The sequence below is a fragment of the Cygnus olor genome, chromosome 13 (assembly GCF_009769625.2).
Source record: "Cygnus olor isolate bCygOlo1 chromosome 13, bCygOlo1.pri.v2, whole genome shotgun sequence".
Taxonomy (NCBI): Eukaryota; Metazoa; Chordata; class Aves; order Anseriformes; family Anatidae; genus Cygnus; species Cygnus olor.
Window position 1 is genome coordinate 2,046,561 of NC_049181.1, and position 27,900 is coordinate 2,074,460.

The following is a 27,900-nucleotide window of genomic DNA, read 5'->3' on the forward strand; positions in this document are numbered from 1 at the left end:
CCTCTCGGCCGCCGCCGACGTACACGGGGCCACCGCTGGCGCCTCTCGCCCCCCGCCCCCCGGCCGAGCCCTGCGCCTCAGCGCAGCCCCTTCCCCTTCCCGCCCTCCTCCCCGCACGTCTCGCGTGGTTCGTCGGGAACTCGCCTCGCCCCTTTCTTTCTCTCCCCCCTCTTTTTTTATTTATTTATTTTTTTTTTTGATTTTTTAAACCGTTTTCCCCTCTTCCGGGCCGGCTGGCGGTGACTGCCGCGGCGGCAGCCCAGTGAGAGCGGCGGGGCGAGGCGGGGCGAGGCGCAGCCTCCTCCCTCCCTTCCCCTCCCTGCCTCCCTCCCTGCCTGCCTCCGGCTCGGCTCGGCTCGGCTCGGCTCCTCTCCTCACCTCACCTCACACACCCACCCGCCCGGCGCCGCCTCGCCCCCTCAGCATGGTTATCAAGGTCTACATCGCCTCCTCCTCCGGCTCCACGGCGGTAAGGGGCGCGCCGGGAAACTTGTGAGGCGGCCGGGGCCCTGCGGGGCTGGGAAGGGGGCACGGTGCGGGACCCGGAGCGCCCAGCCCCGGGGGGGGAGCCGTGCTTGCAGCCGCCGGCCCTGCCCAGCGGCCCGTCGTGTCCGCCGGGGCTCCTGCCCCCCTCAGCGGGTGCGGGCGGGCAGCACGCCGCCGCTCCTGCCGTGTTGCCGAAGTTGATGGCCGAGTTGCGGCGCCCGGCTCGGTTCCGGTGGCTTCTCGGCCGTGTGTCGGGTGATGAACCGCGGCCGGGAGCCGGGCTGGGCACCGTGGGCCGGCACCGGGTTGTGCTGCCGGCGGGGCTCGGCGAGAAGGCTGTGTGTGTGCGTGTGTCTGTGTGTGTCTGCGTGTGTGTGTGTGTCCCCTCCCAGAGCAAGGCGAACAAAAAAAGTGCGAGTCTGCGCCTGGGGCCGGACCCGGCTCAGCGGCAGCGCCCTAAAGATTGCCAGATTTCTGCGAGGAAGATGCTTCGAGCCTAAAATCCGGCGGGGGGGTTTGTCGCATTTAGCGTGAATGTCGAAGAGACGTGCAGGATGCCAAAGAATGCAGTTAGTGATCGGAGACTTCTGCTGCACGTAGGTAGGGGCTAAGCCGCCGGCTTCGTGATGCCCTTCCGTGTCAGCCTGCTGGAGGTGCGGGGTCCCCAGCTTCCAGAGGCCGGTGACAGCCAGGAGGAAGAAAAAACCCTGCCTCTTGCACTGAATTCTCCTTCCCCCGTCAGCACAGCTGCAGATCTCCAGTCCTCAGCAGCAAAACCAGCCGGCGGTGAGCTGTGCGGCTGGAGGCTGTGACAGGGGCAAGCCCGCGTTGGGCTCCGCTGGGGGAGAGGAGCAGAAGCGCGTCCCTCGGGCGTCCCCGCGCTGCTTCTCTCCCCCCGTCATTTTTGGTGGCCTGGGTGCTGCTCCTGACATCGACACGCTGATGCCGGTGACGGAAAGCTGGTGATTATCCCATGCCGGTCTTGAAAGTGCCTTGAAATCCTGAGTGGCTCATTTATGAGGGGGGGTGGAAAGGAATTTCTGCTGGCTTCTTGCAAAATTATCAGCGAGAAGGAAAGAAGCAGTCATTAGCAAACTGGAAATGTAATTCTTCCTTTCTAATACAGCTGTTAATAGGTTTCCAGTTGACGGACTCTGTTGCTGTAGATTCTTATCGGTGACCTCTTAATGGCAGTTATTGATTCTGGGTTTGCGTAGCGACACTAAGCTCCAGGGATACAGCCACTGATCTTGACTACATTTACCTGGTTTTAAATGAGGCCTTTAATTATTTGCTAAGTGGTATCTGCCATGGTGTTTTGTCTGTGTGGATTGTGCGTGTCACGAGACTCAGTGCTAACATCCCCCTCCCTGCCTTTTAGGGTCCCTCGTGCATCCTTGCCCGTGGAATTTGGATATTAGCATTGGTGTGGTCTGTTTGTATGAAATGTAAGCATAACATACGCGTAATTGTGTTTTATTACATACGTATGCCCAAGCCCAGCTCCAAAGCGAGTACAGCTGAAGTGGTGTCGCGGTAATGAGCAGGACTTGCACGTTCTCGGTTTACTCAGCACACCAAGGGTGTTTCTGTTGGCAGGGCTCGAGCGTACCTCACCGGGTGGCTGTTTTCTTTCTGGTATAAGAATTTGAATTGATGCTTCAACTTAAAGCAGAACAGAGAGGCACCTCGCTGAAGGGAAAGTTTGAGCGTTCGCCTGAAAGGCGCTCGCTGGGAATCAGTCGTTTTCCTGTCCCTTAAAACAAGCCGCTGGTGAGAGGGGCTGTGCCCGGAGGCCAGAGGAGCCTTACCGGGTGCTGAATGTGAACTAATCCACTTGGGGAATGGAAAATCCCCATCAGTTTGCTGCAGAGGGGTGGAACTGAGTCAAAGTCGTTTCCAGCGCAGCGACTGAACTGGGTAATGTCAGCCCTGCCGGGCGGCTCTCGCTCCTGCTACGATGGCTCTGTACCGCCAGCAGCACCCGACGCGGGGTTACTTCGGTTTTTGGAAGGGTTAATTTGCCGGAATAAAAGCAAACCAGCAATAAGTATAAAAGCGCCTCCTTCCTAGAAAATGACTGCGCGGTTTCTGTAAGTTGGTGGAGCTTTCGCGGGGCTCTGGGAAGCATTATCTCCCACCGGAGGGGAAGGGCGTTGCGGCTGCTTCGCACCTTGCAGCCTCGGGCCGTGAGTCTTGGAGGGTGCCCAAATTTTGTGGTCTTTTATTGGCAAAGGAATACTTTGTTCTGCAGGATAATTTTCCATATCATATTGTATAAAATGTTTCCCCGAGGCGCCGTTCTCTATAATGTTTATATTCAATAGCATGTATCTGTGAGGGGAAATTGCTATAGGACGTTCGTGTCTAAGCAAAGGCACCTCAGAGTACATTTCCAGGGATTTCTGGTGAAGTACGCCTTGCTGTTAATTCCTCTGTAGCTGTGTTGTGCGGCGTCTCATCGTGGGTGGTACTGTGCAAAGTGTGACTGAGCTGCCCGGTTTCCAGCGCGAGGAGTTGGTAAGTACACGGCCTCATCTCTGTCGTGCTTCGCTGGTTGCAAAGCCCGGTGTTTGTGTTTGCTCGTGGCTTTTGCTTTATACCCCGGGTGGTGAAGGTAAAGGTGACTGCGTGTGGTGTGGTTTGTCGCTGTGCTTCCCAGACGTAAAGATAACCGAATGTACCGAAAGTTTATCATTAAGGGCTCAGGCAAGGTGTTATAACTGCAGTCCTGCTCCGGCCTGCTGTTTGGATTTCGCCCAGGAGATCAGAGCGTCATGGTTACAGCTCAGTCTGAAGGCTGAATTTGGAAGTCCCGAACCAGCAGATGCCCTTTTCCTTCACTCTTCCTCGGGGTGGACTCCGTGCCGGTGAGCCCCAGGCCGGGACGAAGCAGCACGGCTGGCTGTAATTGCGGCGAGGAGCTGCAGGCACCGGCCGCGGGAGTCCAGGGCCATCCAGGAGCCTCTCCGAGGGACACACAGCCCAAGTGAGCAGCGCTCCTCAGCGCGAGGCGGTGCTGGAGGCCACGAACGCGAACTGGCAGCCGCAAATGCCACATTCAGGAGCGCCCAAGCGTTGACTCGAGCGGGGACTGCGCAGGCTGTGAGGCTGAATTTGGCTACGGGCTTCCGTTCAAATCCTCTAAGAGGCGAAAGGAGGAGAGGCCGGGGAGTAATTGCCACTCCTGCTCCGGGAAGAAGGATGTGGGGACTGAAGAGGCTGAATTGCTCTGGTCTGTGATTTACTCCGTTGGCATTTATGTACTTTGTTCTGTTTGGGAAGGACGTGGCTCCAGCTTCCCTGCAGCACCAGGAGAACTTGTGCGCGCCTTCCCGAAGGCAGCCGGACTGCCGCTTCTGTCGATCCCCTGCGGGAAGGAGCCAGCTGTTTAAATTCTTCTCGGGCTCGTGAGCGCTCATTTGTTGCCAGCAACTGCACCAGTTGCCACCACAGGATTTGAGAGCTCCGGTGCCCTGGTGCGAGCCGCGGCGGCGTGCAGGAAGCCCCCGCGTGTTTGGATGGTGTGCGGCTCCGGCTCCGGCCCCCGGCACATCTCGGGCTCCCGCTGGTCGGGGGCGGCTTAAAGAGGAAAGGAAGTCTGAGTTTATTTTTTCATTTGCAGAGTCAGGGATGGGAGGGTTTGCGGCTTGGTGTTTCTTTTGTGCTGTTTTCTTGTTCGGGAAAGGGTCTGGGTCTCCTCCCCGCCCGCCGGGAAGCACAGAGGAAGGCAGCCTGCGCTCTGCCGTGCAGACACCTGCTAGCCGTGACGCCTACTCTTCTTCTCTCCTCCCCAGAAGCACCTTCTGGTGGTGCCACGGATGTACAGCTGGCAGCGAGCGCCTTCGAGAGCGCTTTGGGCTGGAACTGAGGCAGAACGGCTCAGAGGCAGAATGAGCGGGGCTGTCTGTGCCCACCTGCTCTCTCCCTGCTTGTCTTCAGCAGCTCGGGGCTTTGCGAGGGCTGGCGAGGCTGCTCCCTGCTTCTGCAGCATTCCCCCAAAGTGACAAACGGAGCTGGCTCTGTGCAGGCAGCCTCGGGGATATCCAGTGATAACCAAACTTCATCTCTCCCTCTCTCTCTCCAGGACGAGACTCGCTCTGAGTTCGAGCTCTCAGGGCAGAAGACACGATGCGTAACACGAATCCAGCGAGACAGCCGGGCTGCCTTCCACCTGTCTCGTGGCTGTCCCTTTTTTTTGCATCATTGTTCCGAACTCTAGATAAGTCGAATGTTTTTTCTTAAAATACAGCTTTCAAATCCTTAACGGAGCCAAAGATTAAACTGGTTGCGGTTGTTGCCAAAGTTTTAATGGACCGAAATGAAAAGCATTCTACCGTGCTCAAATGCAAGCGGGTCCTGGGGTGACGCTCCACAGCTGCGGCTGGAAGGGGTTTTGTTAGGACTGCCTGCCGGCTGTGTCTGCAGCCACCGCGGTGCTTGTCCCCAGGCAGGGGGTCAGGATTTGTCCCCCCCAGTGCTGCTGGAGCAGGAAGGGCCGGCCCGGGACGGAGGCTGAGCACCCTCACCTTGCACCGTTTGCCCCGGCGCCCGGCTCCCCCCAGGCGCGTCCGTGCAGCGTCAGGTCCGCGCTCAGCACTTCTGCAGCGTCTGCAGAGCCGAGCAAGGAAGTCCTCCTGTCTCGAGGCGTTAAAGCTACGCGCAGAAGATTCCTATAGAGTTGGCATGCGTGTAACGAGTAGAGGATGCCAAAACCAAGAGTCTCTGCAGGGCTATTCTTAACGCTCATTCCTCCCAGGGAAAGAGGGAGCGGGGAAAGAGGAGACAAACGGAACCAGGCGCACATCGATAGGTGTCAGCTGTTCAGGCTCAAGGCAGAACTAAAATAGTGCCTTTGTGATAAGGAGAAGGGCTGAGGATGAAGGGCTTCCCGTCTCGGCAAGAGGGACGGGAGCTCTGCAGTTTGGAGCAGCTGAAGGGGCTTCGTGCGCCCCACGGCACTCCTCCCCACACAGCAAAGCTCAGCTACGTTTCTGTAACCCCAGCCACGTTCAGTTTGTGATTCAGCGTAAAGCACCTGTGCTCATCAGATACTTCATCAAGCCTGAGAGAGTTTTAGTTGTAATGCTGCTCTTGTTTGCTCCAGAGAAAGCCTCCGTCCAGGAGCACGTCCTCTTCAGGGCAGCACGGCAGGAGGCTGTTAAGCCTCAGCTTCAGAAGGTGGGAAGGGGGCATTCAAGCTACCAGAAGAGAGCGTAAAGAAAGGGTCAGCGTCAAGCGGCAGCCTGAGGCAGAGCTGGTGCTGTCTGAGTGCAGCTGAGGCAGTCTTTGGTTCCGGCTTACAGCTTCTTGTTGGGCTCGGTTTTCCCCGTGAGAAGTGAGTGTGGTGATTTCTTTAATTAGATATGTGAAGGATAATTTTATTTGGGCTCCTTTTGCACGCGTGAGTACTGCCAAGCCTTAAATTCTGGAGGCGCTCGAGCGTAAAGTTGTGAGTATTACCTGTCAAGGGATTTGCTGTTTGAGGTGCTGTGGCGCCGGGGCAAAGAGAGGAGCCAAAGGCAGCCGGATTTCCAGAGAGAAACTCAGCTGCTGGGGGATAAGAGGGAAGGACTTTTCTTGGCTTGCATGATCGATTACGCTCCGGTTATCTAAAGCAGACAATGATTGAGAGTTTGTGACTTACAGGCAGCTCGTGCAGCACACAGGAGTTACGAGGAGGATCTCGCGGAGGTCTGTGCGGGTCGCCATAGTCCCAGGCAACCCGGAGAGACACGAGAAAGGTGACGGAGGTGTGAGCAGCCCAGCGAAGGAGGCGCCGGTGGGAAGAACCAACCTGTGCAGGGCTTGAAGCTGGTTACAAAATCCCCTATTAGTGGTATAAACAGCAGGTGAAACGTCGGGAATTCTTGGGACCGGGGAGAGCAAAGTTAGGACAGTAGCGCTGCATGAATCTGTGGCGGGTCTGTGTCTTTGTCAGGCCGGGACGATCGCCACGAGCGGTGTGACAGCGCCAGAAGAGATGCTGGGGAGCGTGAGGTGAGCGCTGCACGAGGACAGCCAAATAAGGCGGAGCTCTGTAGCAGAGAGAGGGGGCTGAAAAAGCACAAAAAAAGATAAAACCCACGTCCGGCGTGGGAGAACGAAGAGGAAGCGGTTGCTGGTGACTCCTCGCAGCGCAACAACGGGGGGAGAGCGGGGAGAAGCTGGGTGCCCCCTATGGCAGCGTGCAGCTCGGCAGAGAGACGCCGTGCCGGAGGGCGTTGCGTGTGGCAAAAACCGCACGGGTTCAGGAAGCAGCGAGACAAATGAAGGGGGGAAAAAAGTCTGTGAAGGGCTATTAGGGCGATTAAAGATAATGACTACACCTCTGCCTCAGAGCTGCGCGTTGGTGAGTCTGGGAGAGGACAACGTGGGGTAGTGCTGCGTGCTCACTCCTTTGGCGTGCTCTCCCCTGGAGCCCGTGGCTGGTGGAGGCAGGATGCTGGGGAGGACAAGCGCTGGATCTGACCCAACAGAGCCGTTCTGCGCTTGGACGAGCCTGGCTCTGCTCCCAAAATCATGTTAGCAGTTTGCACTTAAAATATGTGAGACCGTGTTGTCCGGGGACAAAATGTTTGCTGGAGAAGCAAAGTGTGTGTGTGTGTGTGTTGGGGATTTTTTCGGTTTGTTTTTAATTCGGTGTTTACTACCAATACCTGCAGTTCTAGCAGTGTTAGCGGGCTTTGTAACTAGAAGTTTCCTTCGAAATGTAAACGGGCTGTGAATCTGTTTTGCGTTCAGGCATACCGATGCGATTAGGATCTTACCTCTGCTTCGCAGACTCAGATGCTTTGAGAGGCTGCAGACATGGGAGGAACTTTTAACTGTATTTGTCCCCTGTATCTTAGAAACCAGGAAGAAAATAGCAGAGGTTTAATAATAATTCTGCTCTTGCTTTCCTTCTGAGCAGCTGCAGTTCAGCGCAGGGCTGTCAGACATGTCACAGGAAGCTGTTGGCTATGCAGTAGCAGCGGGCAGACCCCGAAATCTCAACATTTGGGCGCTGAAAAACTTTGCATAGGGAAGCTTTGTCGTTAGGTCTCCTATTTGACATCGTAATGAAATCCTCCGTGGGCTCCAGGTCGGGGCTGGGGTGTTTGGTACGCAGGAGACAGAAGGGAGCGATGCTACAGACAGGTGACTCCTGAACATCGTGGCTTTGCAGCACGAGCAGCAGCTGCCGGTACACATCACGTTTAGGCCTAGACAGTAAGGCAGATGTATCAGAACCCCTGCTGCCGTAGGTCAAAAGGAATTGGCGAAGCCCGGTGTAAACAGCAAGCAGGCAGCCCCCGGGGAAAACAACAATGGTTTTCACATAAAGCCCCGGTTTTATGAGACTCGTGGTTTCCAGGCAGGTTTAAACAGCGCGTCTGTGTTCACCTCGCGGGATGAACCTTTGGCAGCGGGAACGTCGCTGGGAGTTTTGCCATGGACTACAGCAGGGCAAGGTTTCACTGAGGAAATCCTTAATGCCGCTTGTTTGAGATCGCTCCTGTGTGCGTGGTGCGAGGCTGCTCGGCCAGAGCAGCTGGCAGAGAGGGCCAGGAACAGGTAACTCTCGGTAACTCAAAATATATCCCAAAGCTTTCTCGGGGGACGTGGATGGAAGTGAAGTTGCACTGAAGCTGATTTATGGATAACAGGCGTAGGAATTTTTTTTTTCCCTAGGCAGAAAATACAATATTTATAAGTAAAAAAGGAGGCACAAAATAAAAAGGGGCAGGTTTGCAAACTCGCTTGTTAGCGACCTGATAATCCCGATTAGGAACTGCAATTCTTTCCCAGCCCGCAGCGCAGATAAGCACGTCTCATGGTTCTGCTGGCTAACTCCGCCAGACATTTGGACTCGAGCAGTCTTCCTCTAAATTTCTGTTTCCTTTCACCCCGTTAAAGTGTGTCGGGAGGTGGCCGAAGGACTCCGCTTCACCTGCAGGGGACCGAGGTTTGAGTTGCACACGCTGTGAAAAGCTCGGAGGAGGTCCTGAAAGCTCTGCCGGGGGATGCTCGCTGTAGGAATTGACGCCTGTACGAACCGAGGAGCAGCTGGATCCGCGGCTGGGTCTTTTGTGGGACCAGGATTAGCAGCGTGGAAGGTGCTAGGACAGCCGTCGTCCTGCCGGCAGCCCAGCGTGAGGCTGAACACGAGGGGAATGCAGCTCGCTTGGCTGCTCGCCCAGGCGTGGAGAGCTCCGTCCTCCAGCACGCAGCAGCTGGGGGACTCGGCCTTTCAGAAAATAAAACGCGGTTTGTGTTTGTCTTAGGGCTCGGTCGTGGTATGCGAATGCTAGCTTGCACGGAGGCAGCAGGAAGCCCGTGGTTTCTGAAAAACGAGAGAAGACGACAGCAGGGTGATGAGAGTGAACCCAAGACGACGCCGGACATCGTGGGAGGCTGTGGGGTGGCCCCGGTCGTGGTGTGAGCAGCGCCATGCCCTGCCCGTGGGGCGGGATGGGTGGTGGCAGCTCCCCGTGGCTGTGGGTGGGAAGAGTTGGGGGAAGGACCTTACTGTGATGGAAAAATGTGCTGTTCCTGGAATTCCTGACTCCAGGCTGTCACCCGAGAGGAGCCCCGCAGAGCAAAGCCCCGGCAGCAGCCTTCTGGGCCGAGGCAGCAGGGGCTGGGCAGTGCTGCTGCTCCTGGCGGGCCGAGGGCAGCTCTTGGGAGCTTTCTGTTATGGTAGGTGGGTATTTCTGATTAGGAAAAAAAAGCTTTCTTCTCTTCGGATAATTTGTTTGGTTTAGTATTAGCCTAGCAGCCATCCGAAAGACTTCTGCTAAATGGTGCCTCTGGTGTGTGAGTTCTTCGAGGGCGGAAAGTGAGCAGGAGCACCTGGGTGTAGAGCAGGATCCCTGGGGCGTGCCGTATTTCTTCTTAAAGCAAGTTTTATTTAAAGGTAATGAATACCTGGCAGTACAAAGGCAGTGAACCAGCGATTCATGCTGTAAACCTTCACTCTGGTCAGTTAATTGTGCGCTCTCTGTGTGCTAAAGCAACCCCCAGCCTGCAGCCTCGTGCTGCTCTGGTGCGGGGCGACCTGGGGCTGCCCCCAGCTGCCTCCCCAGCAGGCACCAGCAGGGTGCTGGCAGGCAGAAGAGACGCGGCCTTCGGGGCAGAATGACGTGTGACCACCACTGGTTTTCTTCGACTCTAATTGCTGCCCTTCATGCTCGTCTACGGCCTGTCCCGGAGCCCCTGTACGGCAAGGAAGACGGAGGAGGAATCGTCTCGGCCTGGAGCGAGGCTGGCGGAAAGAAGCGGGCTCAGAGGCCGACAGCGGTGCTGAGATGCGGGTTTGCAGGGCGCAAGCCCTTTGTACAGTTCCTGGAGCAGGCGGTCGGGTTTGCAAAGGCACCCACAATGACTTTTCACCCTTCTGTCGTGGCCACAGGGAGAACTTTCAAGCACCTCGGTATTTGTCGTGTTTTGGGGAGTTTTCAGCTGTTCACGTGGTGCTCAGCCTGACTGTCTGGCTGGAGATCGGTCTTGTGCGTGTCAAGTTGCCTTGCGGTCAACGTTTAAAGCCTCTCTGCGAGGCTGGGCTGGGGTTTGTTTGGTCCTGGTTGTAGGAACAGCCAGAAATGATCCCTCACCCAAATACCGAAGCAAGCAAGCGAGTTGGAAAAATGAAATCACTGCGAACAGCTTAGGGGCGGACGCTGCGAGGTGCAAAAGGCTGACCCAAAGTTACCCAAGGAGTCTGTGGCAGAGGTGGCCTACCCTGAAGAGCTTTATAGCTCCTCCGCCCTGCCAAACCTCCTCCTGGCTGAGGACGTGCCAGGAGCGGGCATCTGCCTCCTTCCTCCGCTCCTCCTGGCGCTCAGGAGCTGGCCTAGCTGGGCGCCCCCCGGCCGGGGGAGCGGATCTGCTTCTGCTTAACCCCCCCGGAGCTGGGATGCTGTCGCCAGGGGCACGTTGGGCCTTCGGGGGAACGCAGCCTGCCAAGTCCCGAGGCTGCTGCAGGAAACAACGGCACGTAATAACCGCGGGGCTGAGGTCGTGCCGCGGCTCCCGCCTCGTTAATGGCCAACCGGGATGACGGGGCCTGTATTCCCGCTGTAGGAGGCTCGCTCTCTGTTGGTGTTGGAGCAGGCGAGCAGCTTTCAGGCTCGCGAAAGTCAAATGCCACAAAACCGGCTGAGAAAATTGCCAAAGGTCAATTTATGTTGTGCTGCAATAGCAGCTTGGAATGAGCGCGAGGACGGTACCTCACGGTGTGAGGACGGTGCCAGCGCAGAGCCGTGCCTCTGCAGCTCGTCCCCGTTTCTTCAGGCTCTCATCCGAAGCAAAGCTCGGGCCTGCAGGGTAAGGGTAAGGTGATCCTCCCTCCCCTCCAAACCCCCCAGCTCCTGTCCCCAGGGTGATCCCTGCGCAGGCTACCTGGGGCTCCACGGCCTTGAACTAGGGAAAACTCCTTCAAAAAAGCGAAACACGTGAGAGAAATGCGTGCGAATTGTAACACCGGAAGCTAATTCGTATTTGCGGTGAGTCCTTGCAATAATGTTCTGCATTACTTCTCTTCTTGGAGTGCTCCAGCAGGCTGCGGCTGCCCCAGAGGGGGGTGTTTGGCATCCTGACTTCCACACCGCTTCCATTTGGCACTTTGCAGAATTAACAGAGGCCTCTAAAGCAAACGCTGGAGGGATGCTTTTCCTTTTTTTGGTGAGGAAACAGATATCCTGATCCTGACTAAAGAGAGAGGGTTGGAGCCAGGAGGTTGCATCTCATCTGCTCGGCCACCCGGACTGCCCGCTTCTGTGTGAGTTGTGCCTCGGGCCGGTGGGCTCGTGGCGAGCTGGACCTTTGGGCAAGACCAGCCGGGAGCTGCTGCTGTGGTACGTGGGCTTTGGTGGTCTGGGGAACGTGAGAAAAGCAGCCAAAACCACCTGGGGGGCAGCGAGTATGGGGGAGAGTTGAAGGAGCGTGCACGATGTCGCCCTGCCTTTCAGTGGGGCCAAGAAAGAGGAGAAAGATTTGCTTCTGATTTTGGTGGCTTCAGCAGGAACCGAGTTGGGTTTTCACCTGACGGAGATCGTTTCCATGCCCCGGAGCAGAATCTGACGTCGATTAAATGGGACTTTTATAGATTACCTTCAGGTCTTGTTGGTGGTGAGATGTTCTGCCTGTTGGCAATGCTGGAGCACCTCAACAGCCCCTTGAGAAGCAGGTGTAAAGGGATGAACGGGCTCTCGCCCTGCCCTCCCAGGTGCCTGGATATTAGTTGTTAAGAGCCGAATTTGGCTTGGGATGTAACGCAGTATTAATCCTTCAGGTGCCTTCACAGAAAGTAAGCTTAAAACACATTAAAAAGTAATCAGGCCTTCATTAGGCAGCGCGGCTGCAGCTGCTTGCCAGGAGCCGCGAGGATATAAATAAGGAAATGTTGCTTGGCCTCGCGCTTGACGGATGGGCAGAGGGCTCTGCTTTTGGCCGCTGCGGGAGGAAAGCAGCCGAGCAGATCTGTGATGTGGGGCAGCCAGTCGGTTCTGAGGCCTTTCGGGCGTTCTGGTAACTTTTCCAGCCTGACCGCAGCAGAGCTCGGTGGAACGGGCTCTCGTGTGTCAGAGCGCCGCGGCCTCTTCGCTCGGAGTTTCTTGAGGTGGGATTTTGCAAAGTTCCGGGCCTCGGGTTGTTGAACGAGTGCGCTTAAAATGGCGGTATAATCCGTAAAAGCGGCTCTTATTTTTGTTCTCGTGAGCCAGCTTTTCCCTTTGTGTAACTTCCTACGGCTTCTGGAGCACGCTGCGGTCCGCTTTTGGGCGGCGCAGGCTTTGCCCTCCGCTCAGGTGGGCGGCTCCGGGGCGCACCCCGCTGCGAGCAGACCGCGTGCTTCCAGAAGCGATGCAGCCTTCAGGTTGGGTTGCAAAAAGCTTTCGCCAGCCTGGATCCTTCCCCTGACGCCGCCCTGAGTGGCGGCTTTGCGTCCTTTCAGCCCCGGGCTTTTTCCTGGGTGTCCGCGTGTGAGGAGCAGGAGCCTGGCTGCTGCCCGAGCCCTGTGGGGCAGGGAACGCCCGGGGGCGAGGGTCGTGCCCACGCCAGCAGCTTTTAAAGCTGCTGGGGGCAACCCGGTGCAAGGCAAAGCCACTGGAGAGCTGTGCAGGATGGGTGCTGATGTGCCACGGGCTGTCCCGGAGGGAGAGAGTGAGTACGGAGAGAGCCCATCTGGACACCGCCTCATTTCTGGAGGGGAAAAAAAAAACAAAACAACAAAAAAAAAAGAAGCACGAGTACAGTATGAGCTTTTCCAGCCCCTTGTGTTCGGTTTGGGTCACATAAGTTCGTGGTGGTTTTAGCGTGTTTGTCCTCATCGTTCCTTGCAGACCAGAAGCCCAGCGCTGCAAAAGCCAACGATGGCCTTGCCGCGTGTCGCGCCTGGCTTAAAATAGTCGGACAAAGAAGAGGTCGGAGCCTCGCAATGATGATTGCCCAGACCTAAAAATAGGTGGATGTTCTACCAGGCAGAGGGAAGTGAGAGAGACACCCACAGACGTCCCGCAGAGCTCTGATCAGGCCCTTCGGTGCTGCAGGTGCCTTCCACCCTTTGGCCTCAGCTTACAGCGATGGTGACCACCAGCACCGCCGGAGCTGGCACCTCTGAAGTTTAAGGTGGTAAGGGGAGAAAAATCCGGCTTGTTTGTGTGAATGGAAGCCACGCAACTTGTGCACAAACACCTGGATCCTTGAATATTACAACAGAACCACAGAAAGCTCTGATGGAGCCCGGGAAGGAGCCCGCTCAGAGGCGTGCTGTCGTGCTGCGGTGCCCTGGCTGTGGGGTGCGAGCTTCCAGGGGCCGGCAGGAACCCCTGGCCTCAAAATGCTGCGGGGAGTTGCCCACAAGGTTCGTCGTACCGCGAGCTGAAATCCCCGCTCTGCCTGCGGCCGATTTCCAAGCATCAGCTTCTGCGCCAGCGGCCTGGATGAGGAGGGCGTTACCGTCAGGAACGTTAAAAAAAACCGGCGTGCAAAAAAACGAAGAACAAGCTTTTTTTTTTTTTTAAAAAAATCCCGAGAAGCGGCCGCGAGTAGCGGTTGTGTTACCGCAGGCACGTGAGGAGGGAGAAGCCGCTGCTGCCGCTGGACATATTTAGCCCGCCGTCTGCGCCGCGCCGCGGGCTGGGAATGCGAGGCTGGGGCTGGGAATGCGAGGCCGGGGCTGGGAACGCGAGGCCGGGGCAGGGCAGCTCAGCCCCTGGCAGCCCCGCGGGGCTCCCTGCGGCTCGCTGGTGTGCCTTGGCAGCGGCACGGCGTTCCCGGGGCCGCCCCGCGCCCCAAAAGCGCGGCGCTTCGGGGGGTCACCGCCTGGGCTGCGGGGAGCGAAAGGATGCGCTGCTGGCCGCCGCTTGCTGGCATCGCCTGGCGCTGGGCTCTCCCCGCTCGGGGCTCGGATCGGAGCTGAGCCACCTTCGGAACGAACCCCGAGGACTGCTGGTGCCAAACGTGGCTGCAGACAGGAGGGTCGCCTGGGGGTTTGCGCTTCTCCGCCTCTCTGCGCGCAAGAGATGTCCCGAGTGATAGGAGGGATCGCCCCCCTCACGACAAAACAGCTTGCTTAAAATCATCGGTGGCTCAAAATGCAAACCCCTCAAAGATTCGGGCTCTTTTCCTTATCTACAACCCTGGCTGAACCCCCAGGGCTGGAATTGGAAGTGGCAAAAGGCTTTTAAAGCGGTTTTTGTCTTTAAGCTAAACTCTGGCTTCGCTCCGATGTCTCCGTTCTCCCTTCTCCCGGTGCTGCTTTGAAAAGCGAACTAAAAATCGGGGAAGCTCTCGGCTGTGGGCTGGGAGGAGGGCACACAGGCACACGTTCGGTGTGAGGGGTGAGTTGTACCTTTGCAAAAAAAAATCCGTGTTTCTTCCCCGCATGAAGGTGAGGATCCGGGGCCCCCGGGAATGCCCCGCGCCGTGTGCCAGAGCCGCTCGCCGGGTGAGGGCAGCCGCAGAGCCCAGGCCGCGGGCTCCGAGGCTTCCAGGGGCCAGAAATAGACTTCCAAAACACGTCTCTTGTCCAAGGGGGAATTTATTTATAAACTGAAGAAATAACAAGGCCTAAAAACAAAACCCTTCTTGGCCAGCAGCGCAGACCAGGCTATTCTTTTCTACGCCTGTGCCTGCGTACACCAAACAAGAAATGTCTTTGAAGCCCGTTTCAGGAACACATTTAAACAAGGGTTTCCTTGCAGCGGGGCAGCGCAGAGAGGCGGGCTGGGGCATGGGCGGCTCGCAGGACCCCGAGCATCACCCCCTGCCCTCCGGCTGGTCCCGAACCACCGAGCTCCCCTGCTCCTACGGGACCTGCTCCGGGGAAGGTTTCGGCAATCCCGGCAGCCTGACGTCGTTTTCTTCCACTGCCGCAGGTGCTGGGATGGCTTTGGGCGAAGGGCTCGTCCCGGTGGCACGTCGGCGTGTTACCCGGCGCTGTCACAAGCCCGCTGCTCGGGGCAAGTCGCTGCGAGTGGAATCGCTTCCTTGGAAGTGACCTGAAATAACGGGGAGAGGTTTTTACTGTAGTTGGAAGTGTTTGCTAAAACAAACAGAGGGCCTTGGATTGCGAATCGATACGCGTGTAGGTTAGCCTTGGTGAGAGAACACTGGATATTGGCACTCTTTTGTTTTGTTTTTATATTATTATTAGTAGTAGAAAAGATTTGAGGGAGAAAAACCATTTTGAGTCACAAGTGCCACAGCGTTTTGTGGGAAGCGCTCTGCCCGTTCTGGGGCTGAAGCTCCATTTTTGGTGGATACGATTTGTTGCCCAGCATCACCCCCCTCTGCTCCCGACAGCTTTGATGTGTTTTTTCTTGCGTTCCTGCTGTCATCCAGGGGTGCAGCTACATCCTGGAACGGAAAATTAACTTCTGGTGTGGATTCCAAGGAGGGACGATACTCGTTCACAATCCTAGCTACTTGCTCTCATGGTGTTATTTTCTGCACGTTCTCTGTTGAAAGGCTGGTATTTCGTGGCTGCCTTCTAACTGGAAAGGATGAGAATCTTGAAACGTGAGAATTTCTCTTGAAAACAAACCTCTTGGAACCATGAGCTTCCAGTCTTGCTTGGGAAGGTTTTGTATGCAAAAGATTGCAGGTTTGGGGTACGAGTTTGCTTAACCTCCAGTCGCTTTCCGTAAAGCCGTTTCTCTTCGTGGAGCAGACACTGAAGCCAAACCCGAGCGAAAATAGATTAATTTGGCTGAATGTTTCCCTTCAGCGTTGGGCCAGAACAGCTTTAGACACGGCAGTTGTTCGAGCAACGCCAGGAGCGGTGTCTGGAAGCGCGTTGAGCGGCGCCCGTGCCCGGTTAGGAGCTCCCAGAGCTTTTTTGGGAGGCCGGAGGGAGCTGCCCGTTGGTGAGCACCCCCTGAAGGTGGGGCCCGTCCTCCCTCCTCGCTCCTTCCCAACCACGGGCAGCAGGAACCAGCTCCCAGGCTCCCGTCCTCGGGGGAGCGCCTGCCCTGTCCGGCGAGACGAAGCACCCCGGGGCGGCAGCAGCGTCTGCAGCTCTGTTTCAGGCGCTTCCCTCCCAGCGCCTGAGATTCATGCGGGTTTTCTAAACAAAATCGCATGGAGCAGTGCCGTCTGGCAGCCCCGTGGCTGTCCCGCCCAGCGTCGGGGGCCGCGTTTCTGGAGCTTTTAATGCCCTGTGCGAGGAACCGGGAGGAAGGTGGCGCCTCTGAAACCTCCGACTCGTTTATTTCGTTGGCCAAAAGCCTGCGGTTTCAGACTGACGCTCCCTGTGTACCAGCACCCATTCCTCTTCCTTCCAGGGCATTCCCACCGCCATGGAGGGAGAATTACCTCCCTTGACCATAGGCGGGTGGTGGAGCAGGAACCAAAATGCCACGTTTGCCTCCCACACGGTGCCTTTTCTAGCAGAATAAGCACGAGTCCCTCTCCAGTAGCTGCCGCCGGGCAAGCCAAGCGGGCTGTCGGCTGCGGTCACGAAGCGGGGACCCCGTCGCGCTACCTGCCGCTGAACAAACGGCTCCGGCAAGCCGGGAGGTTTCTTGCAAGTTAAAGAACTGAGACTGATGGGATCCGGCTTCATCTGTAATTTGCAGCTGGTGGGAAACGGTTAATTAAAGGGTAATTAGCTGGGGAGGAAGAAGCCTCCGTTTATTCCCAGGTGGGCCCGTGGCCTTGAACGCTGGCTGCCGGCGGAGCAGTTTACAGTTACAGGGACCTTTCCCGTATTCCAGTCCTGCGGAATAGCTGCTGAAGGAAGTGCCGCCTCCTTTCTCTTTGACCCTTATAACACGACGGAGAAAAACTTTCCCCTCCTGCTGTGAGCCTTGTTATTAAAGGCAAACGAGGAAGTCTCTTACCGGTGGATGCGAGCGTGCTGAGAAATGCTCTTGCGCACAGCCTGTAACGTGAACGACCTCCTCGGGGCGAGCTTAACCTGGCCGATTTATTTATTTTCGGCCGTGATAAAAAAAATCGGCTAGTGCACAGCAACGTTACTCCGTTGGAGCCTTCTGCTGAAGGGTGGGTACCCGGGACCAGCACACCGGGAGGAATTCATTGCCGCGGCTCCCGCACCCTGCACGAAGGGAGCTGGAGGGAGGCCCCTTTGTGCTGCACTGCGATAGATTCACGGGGAGCCGTCCGTCCTGGTTCCTAACAGACCTCTCTGAAGGGAACAGATTTCCCACGAAGTCCCATTTTTGCCTTGTTGCCCTGGATGCGCACGGTTATAATTTCCCCTACGGCGCTAAAGTCACGCAGAGGAAGACCAGAGCATAAGCAGAACGTCTCTGCGCCGGGAAGTTAATAATTCACGTATGACAGTGATAAAAACCACCTTTCCTGTCCATGGCCAGCACAGCCTTTGTTTCACAGATCCCGCTTCTCGCTCGGGTGCCGTGTGAGCACGCGGGGGACGAGCTGTGCCGGTGGGGGGTCTCACCCGAGAGCTCTCCTGCAGGCAGGCGAGGCCGTGGGGGCAGAGCTCGGCGGGTTCTTGTCCAGAGAAGCAGGACCCAAAATTGCTTTGGGACCTGTCTGCTGGCGAGACTCGGTGCGGCCTGTGTCGGGAAGCTCTGGGTTTGGCTGTGCAGACCCTTAAAGCTCACGGCGCTGCCGTCTGTACAGGGGCACTGCCCCTACCCCAGCCCGTTCGATCCTTTTGGAGACGAGTCAGGGGGTTTCTTGTGAAGAAACCCTCCCTGTGAGCCTTGCTGAAGACCAGCCCTTCGTTCAGGGAAGGGGTTGTTAAATCGCTCGGCATTCAGCACCTACATTGGGTTGCAGATTTCTTAAGATGTATAAAGAAAAGGAGGGCTTCTGCCTTCCCCGAGCCCCCGGCCCACCCGGCTGGTTGGGCTGTGCCTTCGCCACCTCCTTCAGGCCCGTGCTGTGTGTGTACATCACCCGCAGCCCCTCGGGTGGGGCTCTTTAGAAGATACTTATTTTTTTTCTGAGAATTTTCTTCCAGTTTTCATTTTCAGCCGGTTTTGTACCCCCTTGTTTCTGCACTGAACCCCAGAACTGCAAAACCGGCAGCAGGGTTTGACTGATTTTGTTTCTCTCCCTCCCTTCCCTCTTTCCGACAGATTAAAAAGCAGCAACAAGATGTTTTAGGGTTCCTGGAGGCCAACAAAATTGAATTTGAGGAAAAGGACATCGCCGCCAACGAGGAGAATCGGAAATGGATGCGGGAGAACGTCCCAGAGGACAGCCGGCCCGCCAGCGGCAACCCGCTGCCGCCGCGGCTCTTCAACGACAGCCGGTACCTCGGGGTAAGGCTCGGCTCGGGCTGATTGTCGCCTCCCCTTGTCCTCGTGCTGCCGTTTTGCAGCACTTCATAGAAATCTGGCAGCGTCGCAGCAACCTGCAGCAAGCTCAGAGAGCTGCTCTGCCTGCACGGGGCTTTGCGTGGGGATTTCGGATCGCTCCGGTCCGCTGTTCGTCTCCCAAAAGATGTGCTCCTATGAAGCGATGCCTCCCATGGCAATAGATGAGTTTTCTGATCCTTGGGATGAGTCTTTGGGTACTGCTTGCAAAATGAAGCCCGTTGCGGTCCACTTACTGCAGTGCTTTGAAAAGATTAAAAATCATGTCGCGAATACAGTTCCTGCCTGTAATTATTTTAATGCTTGATCGAAAGCATGCTGCCCTGCAGCACTTGTACTCAGCAGGCCATGCTTGAATGATTATTAGATTAACTGTTAATTTTATTTTTAAAACTTGATATCTTCTGGAGAGAGCTCACGGTGTGCGTCGTTCTGGTGCTGTGGCTTTGTTTCTAAGTCGTTTCTAAGTCTGGTCCTGAGCTCAAAGCCTGAAATTCGGAATCTGCCAGCTCTGAACCTTTGCGAGGTGATTCCGTGGCCAGTGACAGAAGTGATTCCTAACGCACTGCCATTTTCTGTGTGTCTGTGAGAAAAGCAGAACTTGAAGTAGTGCCCACAGTGAGCTAATGTACCGCTTGGCTTGCAAACTGGTGCTGATGGTTTGGACGTGGACAGAGCTTGGCTTGGAGTGACAAACGTAGCGATTAACGGCCGTCTGCAACCGAAAACGGAGAAGGGGCGAGTCATGAGGAGCTGAAAAGCTCTGTTCAATTATCTCTATTGAAAAAGAAAAAAATAAAGAAGGCAGAAATTTCTGTACAGGTAGGAAGTCCAGTCGCAACAGTATCACCCTCCTTGGTACACCAGAGCTGTAGGCGTGCAAGCAGATCGCTGTGCAGTTGTTCCTGTTGCCGAAATTTCTGCTGCATTGCCGCAGGTGTGCAGCAGAGCAGGGCGCTGCCACGCAGCCGTGTGGGACAGCGAGAGAAAAACCTTATGCTGCTAAATTTGGATGCTTGCTTTTCAGAGACGCTCCTAACGGATCCCCAGCTGCAGCCCATGCGAGTTCTTTATGCCGTAATTTCAGGGAGAAGGGTATAGATGTTTCAGGCTGGTTCCTGCCTTGTGTTTATTTCATCCCCCCCAGTTTTGCCAGGCGCCACTTTGAGCTTTTGAAGTTTGGTGAATCGATGTAGCTGGGCCCAAGTTACTACAGTTCAGCTTTCCGAAAGGCAGAAGTTATTCTGAACCTCTTTACAGCTTTACTTGCTTCTCCTCAAGCAAGAACTTCCTCGTTTGTCTCATCGGATGCGGTGGAACCGGCAGAGGCGGGGGCGAGCTGCGTGTTACCGGGCTGTGCGTGGCCGCACGGCAGGGCTGTGAGTGCAGGCGCCGTGTATCAGCGAGCTGGCACAAACCCTGCCCCTTAGTCACAGGCATTCCTTTCCTGCTGGCTGCTACAAAGCGGCCTGCTGAACTATGCGCCGGCGAGATAAACACCCCCTTTGTTATCGAGCAGCCCCAGCGTATAGCAAGGACTGTCACCAGGGGGGCTTCGGGAGGATTTAACACAGTCGTACGCGTTTGTATCAAACCAGCACCCGAATGCTCCGTGTGCAAACGGAGCAGCGCTTTGACATCCCTGATCTCTGGGCTCCAGCGCTCAGTTCTCCCAACTTCCCTCCGTTCCGGCCGCATCAGCCCCTTCTGAGGGGCGCCCCAGCCCCGCACACGCCGCAGCTCCTGCAGCCCTTGCCGTTTCTCGGGCTTGCAGCAGGCATGCAGAGCGCCCTGCCCTCAATGGCAGCTCCCTCCCCGACTTCAGCCCCTGACTGAGCCTGCTCCGAGCTGCTGCCTCCCCGGGGATCTCTCTGCCAGGACTCCTGCAGCAAAACGTTCCCCAGCATTGCTGCGGGAAGCCCGTGCTGCTGCTCCAGTCAGAAAGGCAGAAAAGGGACGACACAGGGCAGATACGTGCTGAGCTTGGAAACTGGAGCTGGGAAGTATGTGGTAACTCGGGCAGCAAGTGGACTTGCACAAACAGTTTGGGCTCATTTGGTCAGTATTTGGCAACTGCTCTTGCTGAGCCGCGCTGGGGTTTCTTTTGCTTGCTGTTTCCTCCCTTAGCAGACAGCTAAGCTGTGCTGTTTGTAAACCATACCCAACTGCATTCTCTCAAATACAGCAAAGTCAGCGAAGGGTACTTTTTATTGTTTAATTGTTTTCACCTTAATTTTCTTGGAAAGTGGCCGCGTGCATATGTAGAGCAGCCACGACGCCCGTGTTAATACAGTGCCAGACAGCGAGAGGCAGAGCCGTGCACCTTTTCGCGAGGCTGATGCTCTAACTGGGCTGACGCTGCAGCGACCGCTGTACGTCTTCAGCACGTGAGTAGGACGGTTTTACAACAAGCAGTCTGCCCTGATTTCATTCGTTTGTGTAAGCTCATCATTAACGGCAAAGTGTGATGAGAACAGGTATAATCCTAGTTTGCAAGTTTGAATTTAACTTCCAAGAGTCACTGTCCACAGTTGCACAGTCGCTGTTACCAATGAGTGACGGCAGCTGCGGACATCGGTGCCTGGCATCAGTTTCTGAGGGCGAGGTGTGGGCTCAGCCTGGTCCTGGAGGAGGGCAGACCGTGGATTGCTCTAGAGGCTGTCGCCTTGGGAGAGGCTGAAGCACCTCACAGCAGCATCTTGTTGCTACAGATCCCGAAATTCCCAGCTCGTCGCTTTTCAGACAGTAAAACCCTGCGGTATCAGCGATTTTGCATCAGGCCACAGGAAGCAGTTTGCTCGGTGCGGGTTGGGTAACACAACAAATTGTGCTCCGATTATTTCTCAAAATTAACACTTCTGTCTTTTGTTTCCTCCCCCCGTCCCTCAACCCCGTCATGAAGGATTACGAAGCCTTCTTCGAAGCTCGAGAGAATAACGCGGTGTATGCGTTTTTAGGCTTGACTGCGCCACCTGGTTCGAAGGTAGGTGTGTACATTCGTCACGGTAAACCACAACCTGTATTTTATACCTTGTTCTTTTCTGCTCCTGGCAGGATATTTCACATGTTTCTGTGGTTGTCCCAGTGAATCTCCCTGCTGGCCTGATACTCAGTCTCCAGAGACCGGCTTTTAGGCTTCCACATCACAGCAACACGCTGTTGTTATGTGCTGGTTTATTTGGAGGATGCGCTGTTCCCTGGAGGTATCTTCCTCCCCCTCCTTCTACCAGAAAAACTCCGTGTTCAGTACTGATGTTCTTTTGGTATCCTCACTGTGGAGCCACCCTGCAATTTTCCAAGTTAACAGAAAAGCTTTCATCGCTTTGGAAAAAAAGAGCTGGGTCGAGTTCTTCACTAGGATTAATTACCTGTTTTACCATTAGATTTTATTCTTTTTTTTTTTAATTGCACGCTCCTGGAACAAGAGAAAGAGTAGTTAATATTTGTACTGACGAATGCACAAGAAACTTGGATGAAAAGATATTGCCATGAAAAAACAAATTATTTCAATTCAGTGAAAAAAACTTAATTAATGTGAAGCTCTGTTGAGATTTTTGTACTAGAAAATACCTTGGAACCAGAGTCACTGTTTTTGAAATAATACGGTCTTACTTCAGAGTAATTTTTTCCTCCAGCTTGTTATCTGAAGCCTTGTTTTCCTTGCCAATTACAAACTGGGCTGCTGCTCTGCGGATGCAATGGGCTGGAATTCTCCTTTTGATTTTGATCGGATAGGACAAGCCTGCTTTATACGTTTCACTTGAGGGCAGCGGGATCCTCCAGGTCACTTCGGTTTTCTTGTTCCAATGGATAAACACGCTGTTTCCTTTCAACTTTAGTCATGTAAGAGTTGAAGGTCACAGTGTGCACATCGCTCAGAGACCTAATTTTAAAGGTGGGTGATGATCAGCTAGTATTAAGCATTAGAAGCTGCAGGTCAGACAGAAACAGACAGTTTGGGAGCCAAGCTAATTCTAGCGGCACCTCCACTAGTGAGTGGTGCAGTGAGGAAACACTCTGCCTCGTACGGGGTTGCAGAGAGCAAACCCTGGGATGTGTGCCCCAGCTGCACACAGTCCGATAGTTGTTTAAATCCTGTTTGAATCTCTCGGAACATCTGCACAATGTTGCACGAAAGAGAGAGCAGGATGGAGCCGAGGAGAGAGAAGGCGGCCCTGAGACCACGGGGGGCGGGAAAGCCCTCGCGCTTCCCCTCACGTGCGAGGTCTGGGAAGTGCAGTGGTACCGGAGAGCAGCTGGTGCCGTGCCGAATCGGGTCATCTGTCTCTGTAACATTTATAAACATCGCTGCTTTCCTAACCTGCTACATGGGTGCTCTGGCAGAAACAGTCTGCTTGGTTATTAGTTGCCCTGATCTGTCCTCAGGGAAAAAGAGGAGTTCTAAGGAGGAGGAACACGAACGCAGTTGTTCTCTGCTGTGTTTTCACACTGCCTGCTGCAGCTCGGGGAGGCGCGTTGGAGCCGGTGAAGATAACCTTTGGATGAGTGCCCTTGTGCCCAGCGCATTCTGCAGTTGCTCTGGCTCGCGGTATCCACCCCACAATTACATGATGTAAAAGGCAAATCAAGCTGATTGCCTGCTGCCAAGGAGGAGAAACTGATTTGTAGATGCTGAAATTGGCATTTAGAGCAGAGCTGCCTGCCGCCTGGCTCTAATGGTGTAGTTAACACCATCGTGCATGTTGCTAGGGGAAGGGAGAGGAGCGGAGGACCAACCTGCGTGCGATTGCACGAGAGGATTGCCTTGGCAGCAAACTTCCGTTAAAGGTCCATTTCCATCAGTTTCCATTGATTTGGAAAGGTGATTGCGAATGCGAAGTTCCAGCGTTAATGCTAAAGAAAATTAAGAGAAGGGCTCAAAAGCGAGCATGGAAATGCAACTAACTGTTTTTGAGCCCGGGTGGTTTGTTCCTGGGAATGAGAGAAATGCCAGGAATCCTCTTCAGCTTAGCGGCGCCTGTTTTGAAGATATTTATTTGATCCTGCATTTTCTACGCAAAAAAGAAAACAAAAGAAAGAGGCTAGGTGTCACTTCCGTACTGCTTATGACTGCTAACGGAGTTGCTACGAAGCCGGGAGAACCATCTCCTCTTTGTTACCGTTTCAAGAAGCACTTCTTTATTTTTTTTTTTTCCCCAGGCTTTGTTGTCTTCTCTCATCTTTTCTCCCTTTTCGCCTGCCTTTTCTGCTGGGAGCTCACAGGGTGCCCCGGCACAAGCAGCGGGGCCAGGCGGCGACGTCCCGGCCGCGCTCCTGGCCCGCGCGGTGCGGCCGGCGGCGCGGAGCGGGGTCGGGGAGCTCGGCAGACCTGGGCCCGCGGTGCCAGCGAGCGAGCGAGGCCCTTCCCACGCCCCTGCGCTGAGAGGCAGCGCGATGGGACGCGCGTGGGCAGGCAGCCAGGAGCAGCGGCGTGACCCACCGCGTCTGAGATACCAGAGATATGCGTGGGGCTTCCTGCCCCGCAGGCTGGGGTCACTGCCTGCGTCCTCTCTCCGACCAGTCGTACGGGCTTCTCAGAAGTTCCCTTCTTAGTCCTCCCCCTTTTTCTTAAAATGCTTTTGTTTTCCATACCGGCTCACGTTAACAGTGACGTTGTCAATCCGTTATCTTCAGTATTTCTGTGCAGTCACCAAAGCAAACAACTTCGTTACGTAAAAGCTAAGTTTAGCAGATTTCCTTTAAAATAAACCACACTCTCCACCCTGAAGGGCCACAGCAAGAGCACGGTGACTCTGTTCATCCTTCTGTAGGCCACGTTGCTGCTAACAGGTAATTAAATTAATCTTCGGTCAGAAGGATGCTTGTAGAAACCGTTTTCAGGAAAAGAAATTCCTTTTACATCTCTTCTGTAATGTTATTTTCCCATTTGTGTGACCGCCTTACGGAAACCAAAGACTCAAAAATGCAGGCTGTTGTTTTTTAATGATCCTTCTGAGATGTACTGAGAAACGTTAGGGGCTTCTGGTGTGTCTGCTAACCTGCTTCAGCTGCCCCCCTTGCTCTCAGCGGCTTCATAGGAGCGTTCTCACGTAGCTGAAGGGCACCAGCTCCATACCAGGTCCCTCAAAGCGCTGCGGGCTGGGAGCCCTGGGCACGAGGAGCAGGGGGCAAAGAGCAGCCCTTCCCGAGGAAGGCATCCATGCTTATCAGCCCTCTGGAAGGCAAGATATCAGTGGTTGCTGCTGGTAGTTTGGTTGTGTTTAGTTAAAAATAAATAAATAAATAAATAAATAAATAAATACCTCTCCCAATACCTTTTTTTTTTCTTTCCCCAATGTGGAGACTCTTTTCTTATATATGTAATATTCTTATCTATCCCTAGTTCTTCAAAAGGTCTTTGACCTCTAAATAGTTCTCGTGTCGTAACACGAAATGAGGCATAACTCATTTTATCTGTTCTTCTGTTATAAACGTTCATGGTCAAAACCAGCCCTGGGCGTGCATGCCAGGAAGCAGGGGGAAGGTGAATAACCAGCACACTCTTGCAAGTCCTACTCGAGCTAGGTCAGAATTGGAGGTTAATCCGGTACCGTATGGGACTTGGTTTATAATGTTATAATGTAATTGTAGCCAGTGGGGACTCTGAGTTGGGTTCAGTGCTGTTTTGTTCTTAATCATGTACTACTGCAATTTTTTTGTCATGTGTTGGTGCCTAACACAGGTGTGCGTAAGTTGCCATCGTTTACAAAGTACTAATTTACGTATTTCTGTTCTGCTCTTTCAGGAAGCTGAAGCGCTGGCAAAGCAGCAAGCATGAATTTCAACTGCCTTAAATGTTCTGTAAAGGGAATTTCCACAGCTTTTTATAAAATAGTAAAATTGTCTCTGCTTCAAGAAATATAGATGTGATTTCTAACATTTGATTGGTGCTTGCAGCATTCACCGTATATAATGCAAATCTGAACACGATACGAAAATGTGAACGTAAAGGTAGAAAGCACAGGGTGTATTATTACTGAGTTGTACGCATAGGAAACTGAAGCAATCGGACACGAATGACTTTCACGTAGTTTAAATTGTCTTGGCAATTCGTCTATTTTGTGTAAACTCCAAAAAACCATCGTTGTACTAATAATGCAGATGTGGTTATACCTAGGGATCCAGCTGTGTAAAATACGGGAAAAAAAGCACCAGTAGCTCACACCCGGTCAGATACTAGCTTAGTGCCTGAGTTGCCTCAAAAACGTTACGGAAATACACCGTGATTTTCAGCCTCTTTAGATTCTGGTTTCGGATGAAATTGTAGGTGGTGTTGTGTAGTGTAACCATTGCAGTCACTTTTGGAAGTTACGTTTGTTCTTTTGTAGGATGGGTATTTAAGATTTGTATTGTAACACGCTGTACAGATGATAACAAAAAAAAAATGCCATGTATTTCTCATTTAAGTGATCCACGTGGGCTCTTTTGACAAAGAAAAAGGGATTTGGGCACTGGACGGCCTTTCCACTGGCAAGCTGATCAGGATAGCTAGCTGCCTGAGCATGCCTTCAGTACATGTCTGCGTGCAAGAGTCAGTGCACATCGAAGAAGTGTGTCCTAATTCCCAGGCAATGTTGCAAATAAGCCAAAATGGCCAGAAATGGCATTTCCTTACCTGTGTAAGGGTGAGCGCCTTTAATGTATTTCTCTACAAAAATACCAATTCACACTGCTTATAGTACTAGGCATCTTAATGCATGCTCAAGTAGTCGGTAGATTAAAATAGTATTTTTTCAAATTAGTAAAGTTAAATGGTTGAACGGCAAGAACTATTGTAATTATCCAAGATTTTTTTTAAGGTCTAACAACTTATTTCCATTGCTATTGCCATATCATGAGGCTGTTACAGGAGCCGCGAACCTATTCAAGTGTCTTGTATTGGTGAATTTACCACGTGCAATATTAACCTGTCTGTCCTCCCAGTGCTCGCGAGGTAGCCTGGATTTCTTGGCCGTGTTCTGCGAAAACACAAATAATTACAAGTGCCCTCGAGGATAAGAAACAGGTTTTAAAAATGTGTGGGTAATTTAAAATGCATTATGCACCACACAATGTACTTATCCCCCAAAAGCATCAAAATACAGTTAGAAAGGTAATTAGTCCTTGCTGTAATTGGAGGCTCCTTCTAATTGCTCTGCACACACACATTTTGGTTTTCTTTGCTTTATGAAGGAAGAGAAACAGGTGGCACAGCTCAGCAGAAGGCTGCAGCGTATCATGACAACGCGGTTAATTTACGCTTATGCTGTACGATGTACGCAGTGCTTCTTAAAGACGTTACAACCTGGTTCACAGTTCAGAGCTTTAAAGTCTGAAATTAGGAGCAGGGTAAAAGTAAAAACTGGGGTTTACAAAGATGGTCTAAAGTGCAGTAATTAAATACTTCCTTCGCATTTCTTTGGGGCTTCTGTTCATTCAGGGAAACTGCTCGTTTTGTCAACAGCCGTTAAAAGCGAGCTGCAGCTTCTTGCTTTGGTTGGAGCGCAGCTCTGCTTCTAGAGCGTTCGTGAGGAAACTCCCACAGATGTCAGAGCGATCGGGATCAAGCGCAGAGCCAAGTTAGTTAAAATCGTATTTATTTCACATTTTATCTGTTCTGATTTGGGAGCCAGGGAGTTGGTTTGGAGCTTGTGCTTAAAAAAGCAAGCACGCCATCAGAATATACATGGATAGATTAATGTTGCCTTACCTTCAAGATTTACACACACATTTGTGCTTTTTCATTAACAGGCTTTATCGGTGATTAATGAATTTTTGTGAAACTTATTTCTAAGATCGTGTGGAAGTTGGGTTGCTTTTTAAGCCCGGTGTCTGATTTTTGTTGTTCACTGTGATTTCGCCTTTTTAAACCGAGGTGATTTTTCTTTCTTAACCCTGGTGTAATCTTTTTCTATCTAAATCAGTGGTCAAGTTTTTGAGAAAGTATTTAAGAATAAATACTCTGTGAAATCTTATGAAGAAAGTGGAATTTGACACGAGTCACTTATACACCCATGCTGATTTGCTGTGTTTCCTGTGTAAAGAAAGTAAGTTTTGTGAACTACAGGCATTATTTTCAAGAAGCTGTAACTGAAAGTCGCTGCCAAATTGTGTCAGCTCAGCGACCCAAAACATGCTGAAACAAGGTCAGCCTCTGTTTCTGATGGTCAAGAAAACTGCCAAGTTAAGAAAGCAAAGTCACTTCCCTCGTCGGGTCCCCCGTCCTTGCCATATGGTAGCGTTCAAACTGTATCAGCATTCCTAAGAAAGCTCTGTTGAGAAAGACTGAATTATTTCTTTGTCTGGGGAACAAGGCACCAACACAAACTGAAAAATACCTAAAATATTTCTTTGTTGTGGGGCTGTGTGTAAAATGTGCATTAACTTTGATGCGGATACCTTGCTTGAATTTAGGAGTGCTAGGAATGTGTGGCCTATCTGCTATTTTTCTAGTTCATATACCTGTCTTAGGTTAATGATGGGCGCAAGAACTGAATTTGTTCGTTTCTATTTTTTTTCCTATGTAGATGGCCGGCAATGAGGATTTAACTTGTAATATTAACCATTCCTGTATCATTCCAATAAAATTGTTTTAAATGCTTTCTCACACTACGGACTTTTTTGCTCGTTTTGTTTATGG

The 27,900-nt window shown here is 53.3% G+C and overlaps 1 protein-coding gene across 2 annotated transcripts; it reads left to right on the plus strand.

Moving 5' to 3' along the window:
• The first annotated feature begins 114 nt into the window (after positions 1-114).
• SH3BGRL (SH3 domain binding glutamate rich protein like) lies at positions 115-27,869 on the plus strand. 2 transcript variants are annotated; one of them, XM_040571799.1, is made up of 4 exons: positions 115-469; positions 18,042-18,227; positions 21,184-21,264; positions 25,027-27,869. In XM_040571799.1, the coding sequence occupies exons 1-4, from the start codon at positions 425-427 to the stop codon at positions 25,057-25,059; spliced, it is 345 nt and encodes a 114-aa protein (XP_040427733.1). In that variant the 5' UTR covers positions 115-424; the 3' UTR covers positions 25,060-27,869. The 2 variants fall into 2 exon arrangements, with proteins under 2 accessions (XP_040427733.1, XP_040427734.1); XM_040571800.1 differs by lacking the exon at positions 115-469 and adding an exon at positions 5,893-6,838.
• Positions 27,870-27,900: the final 31 nt, after the last annotated feature.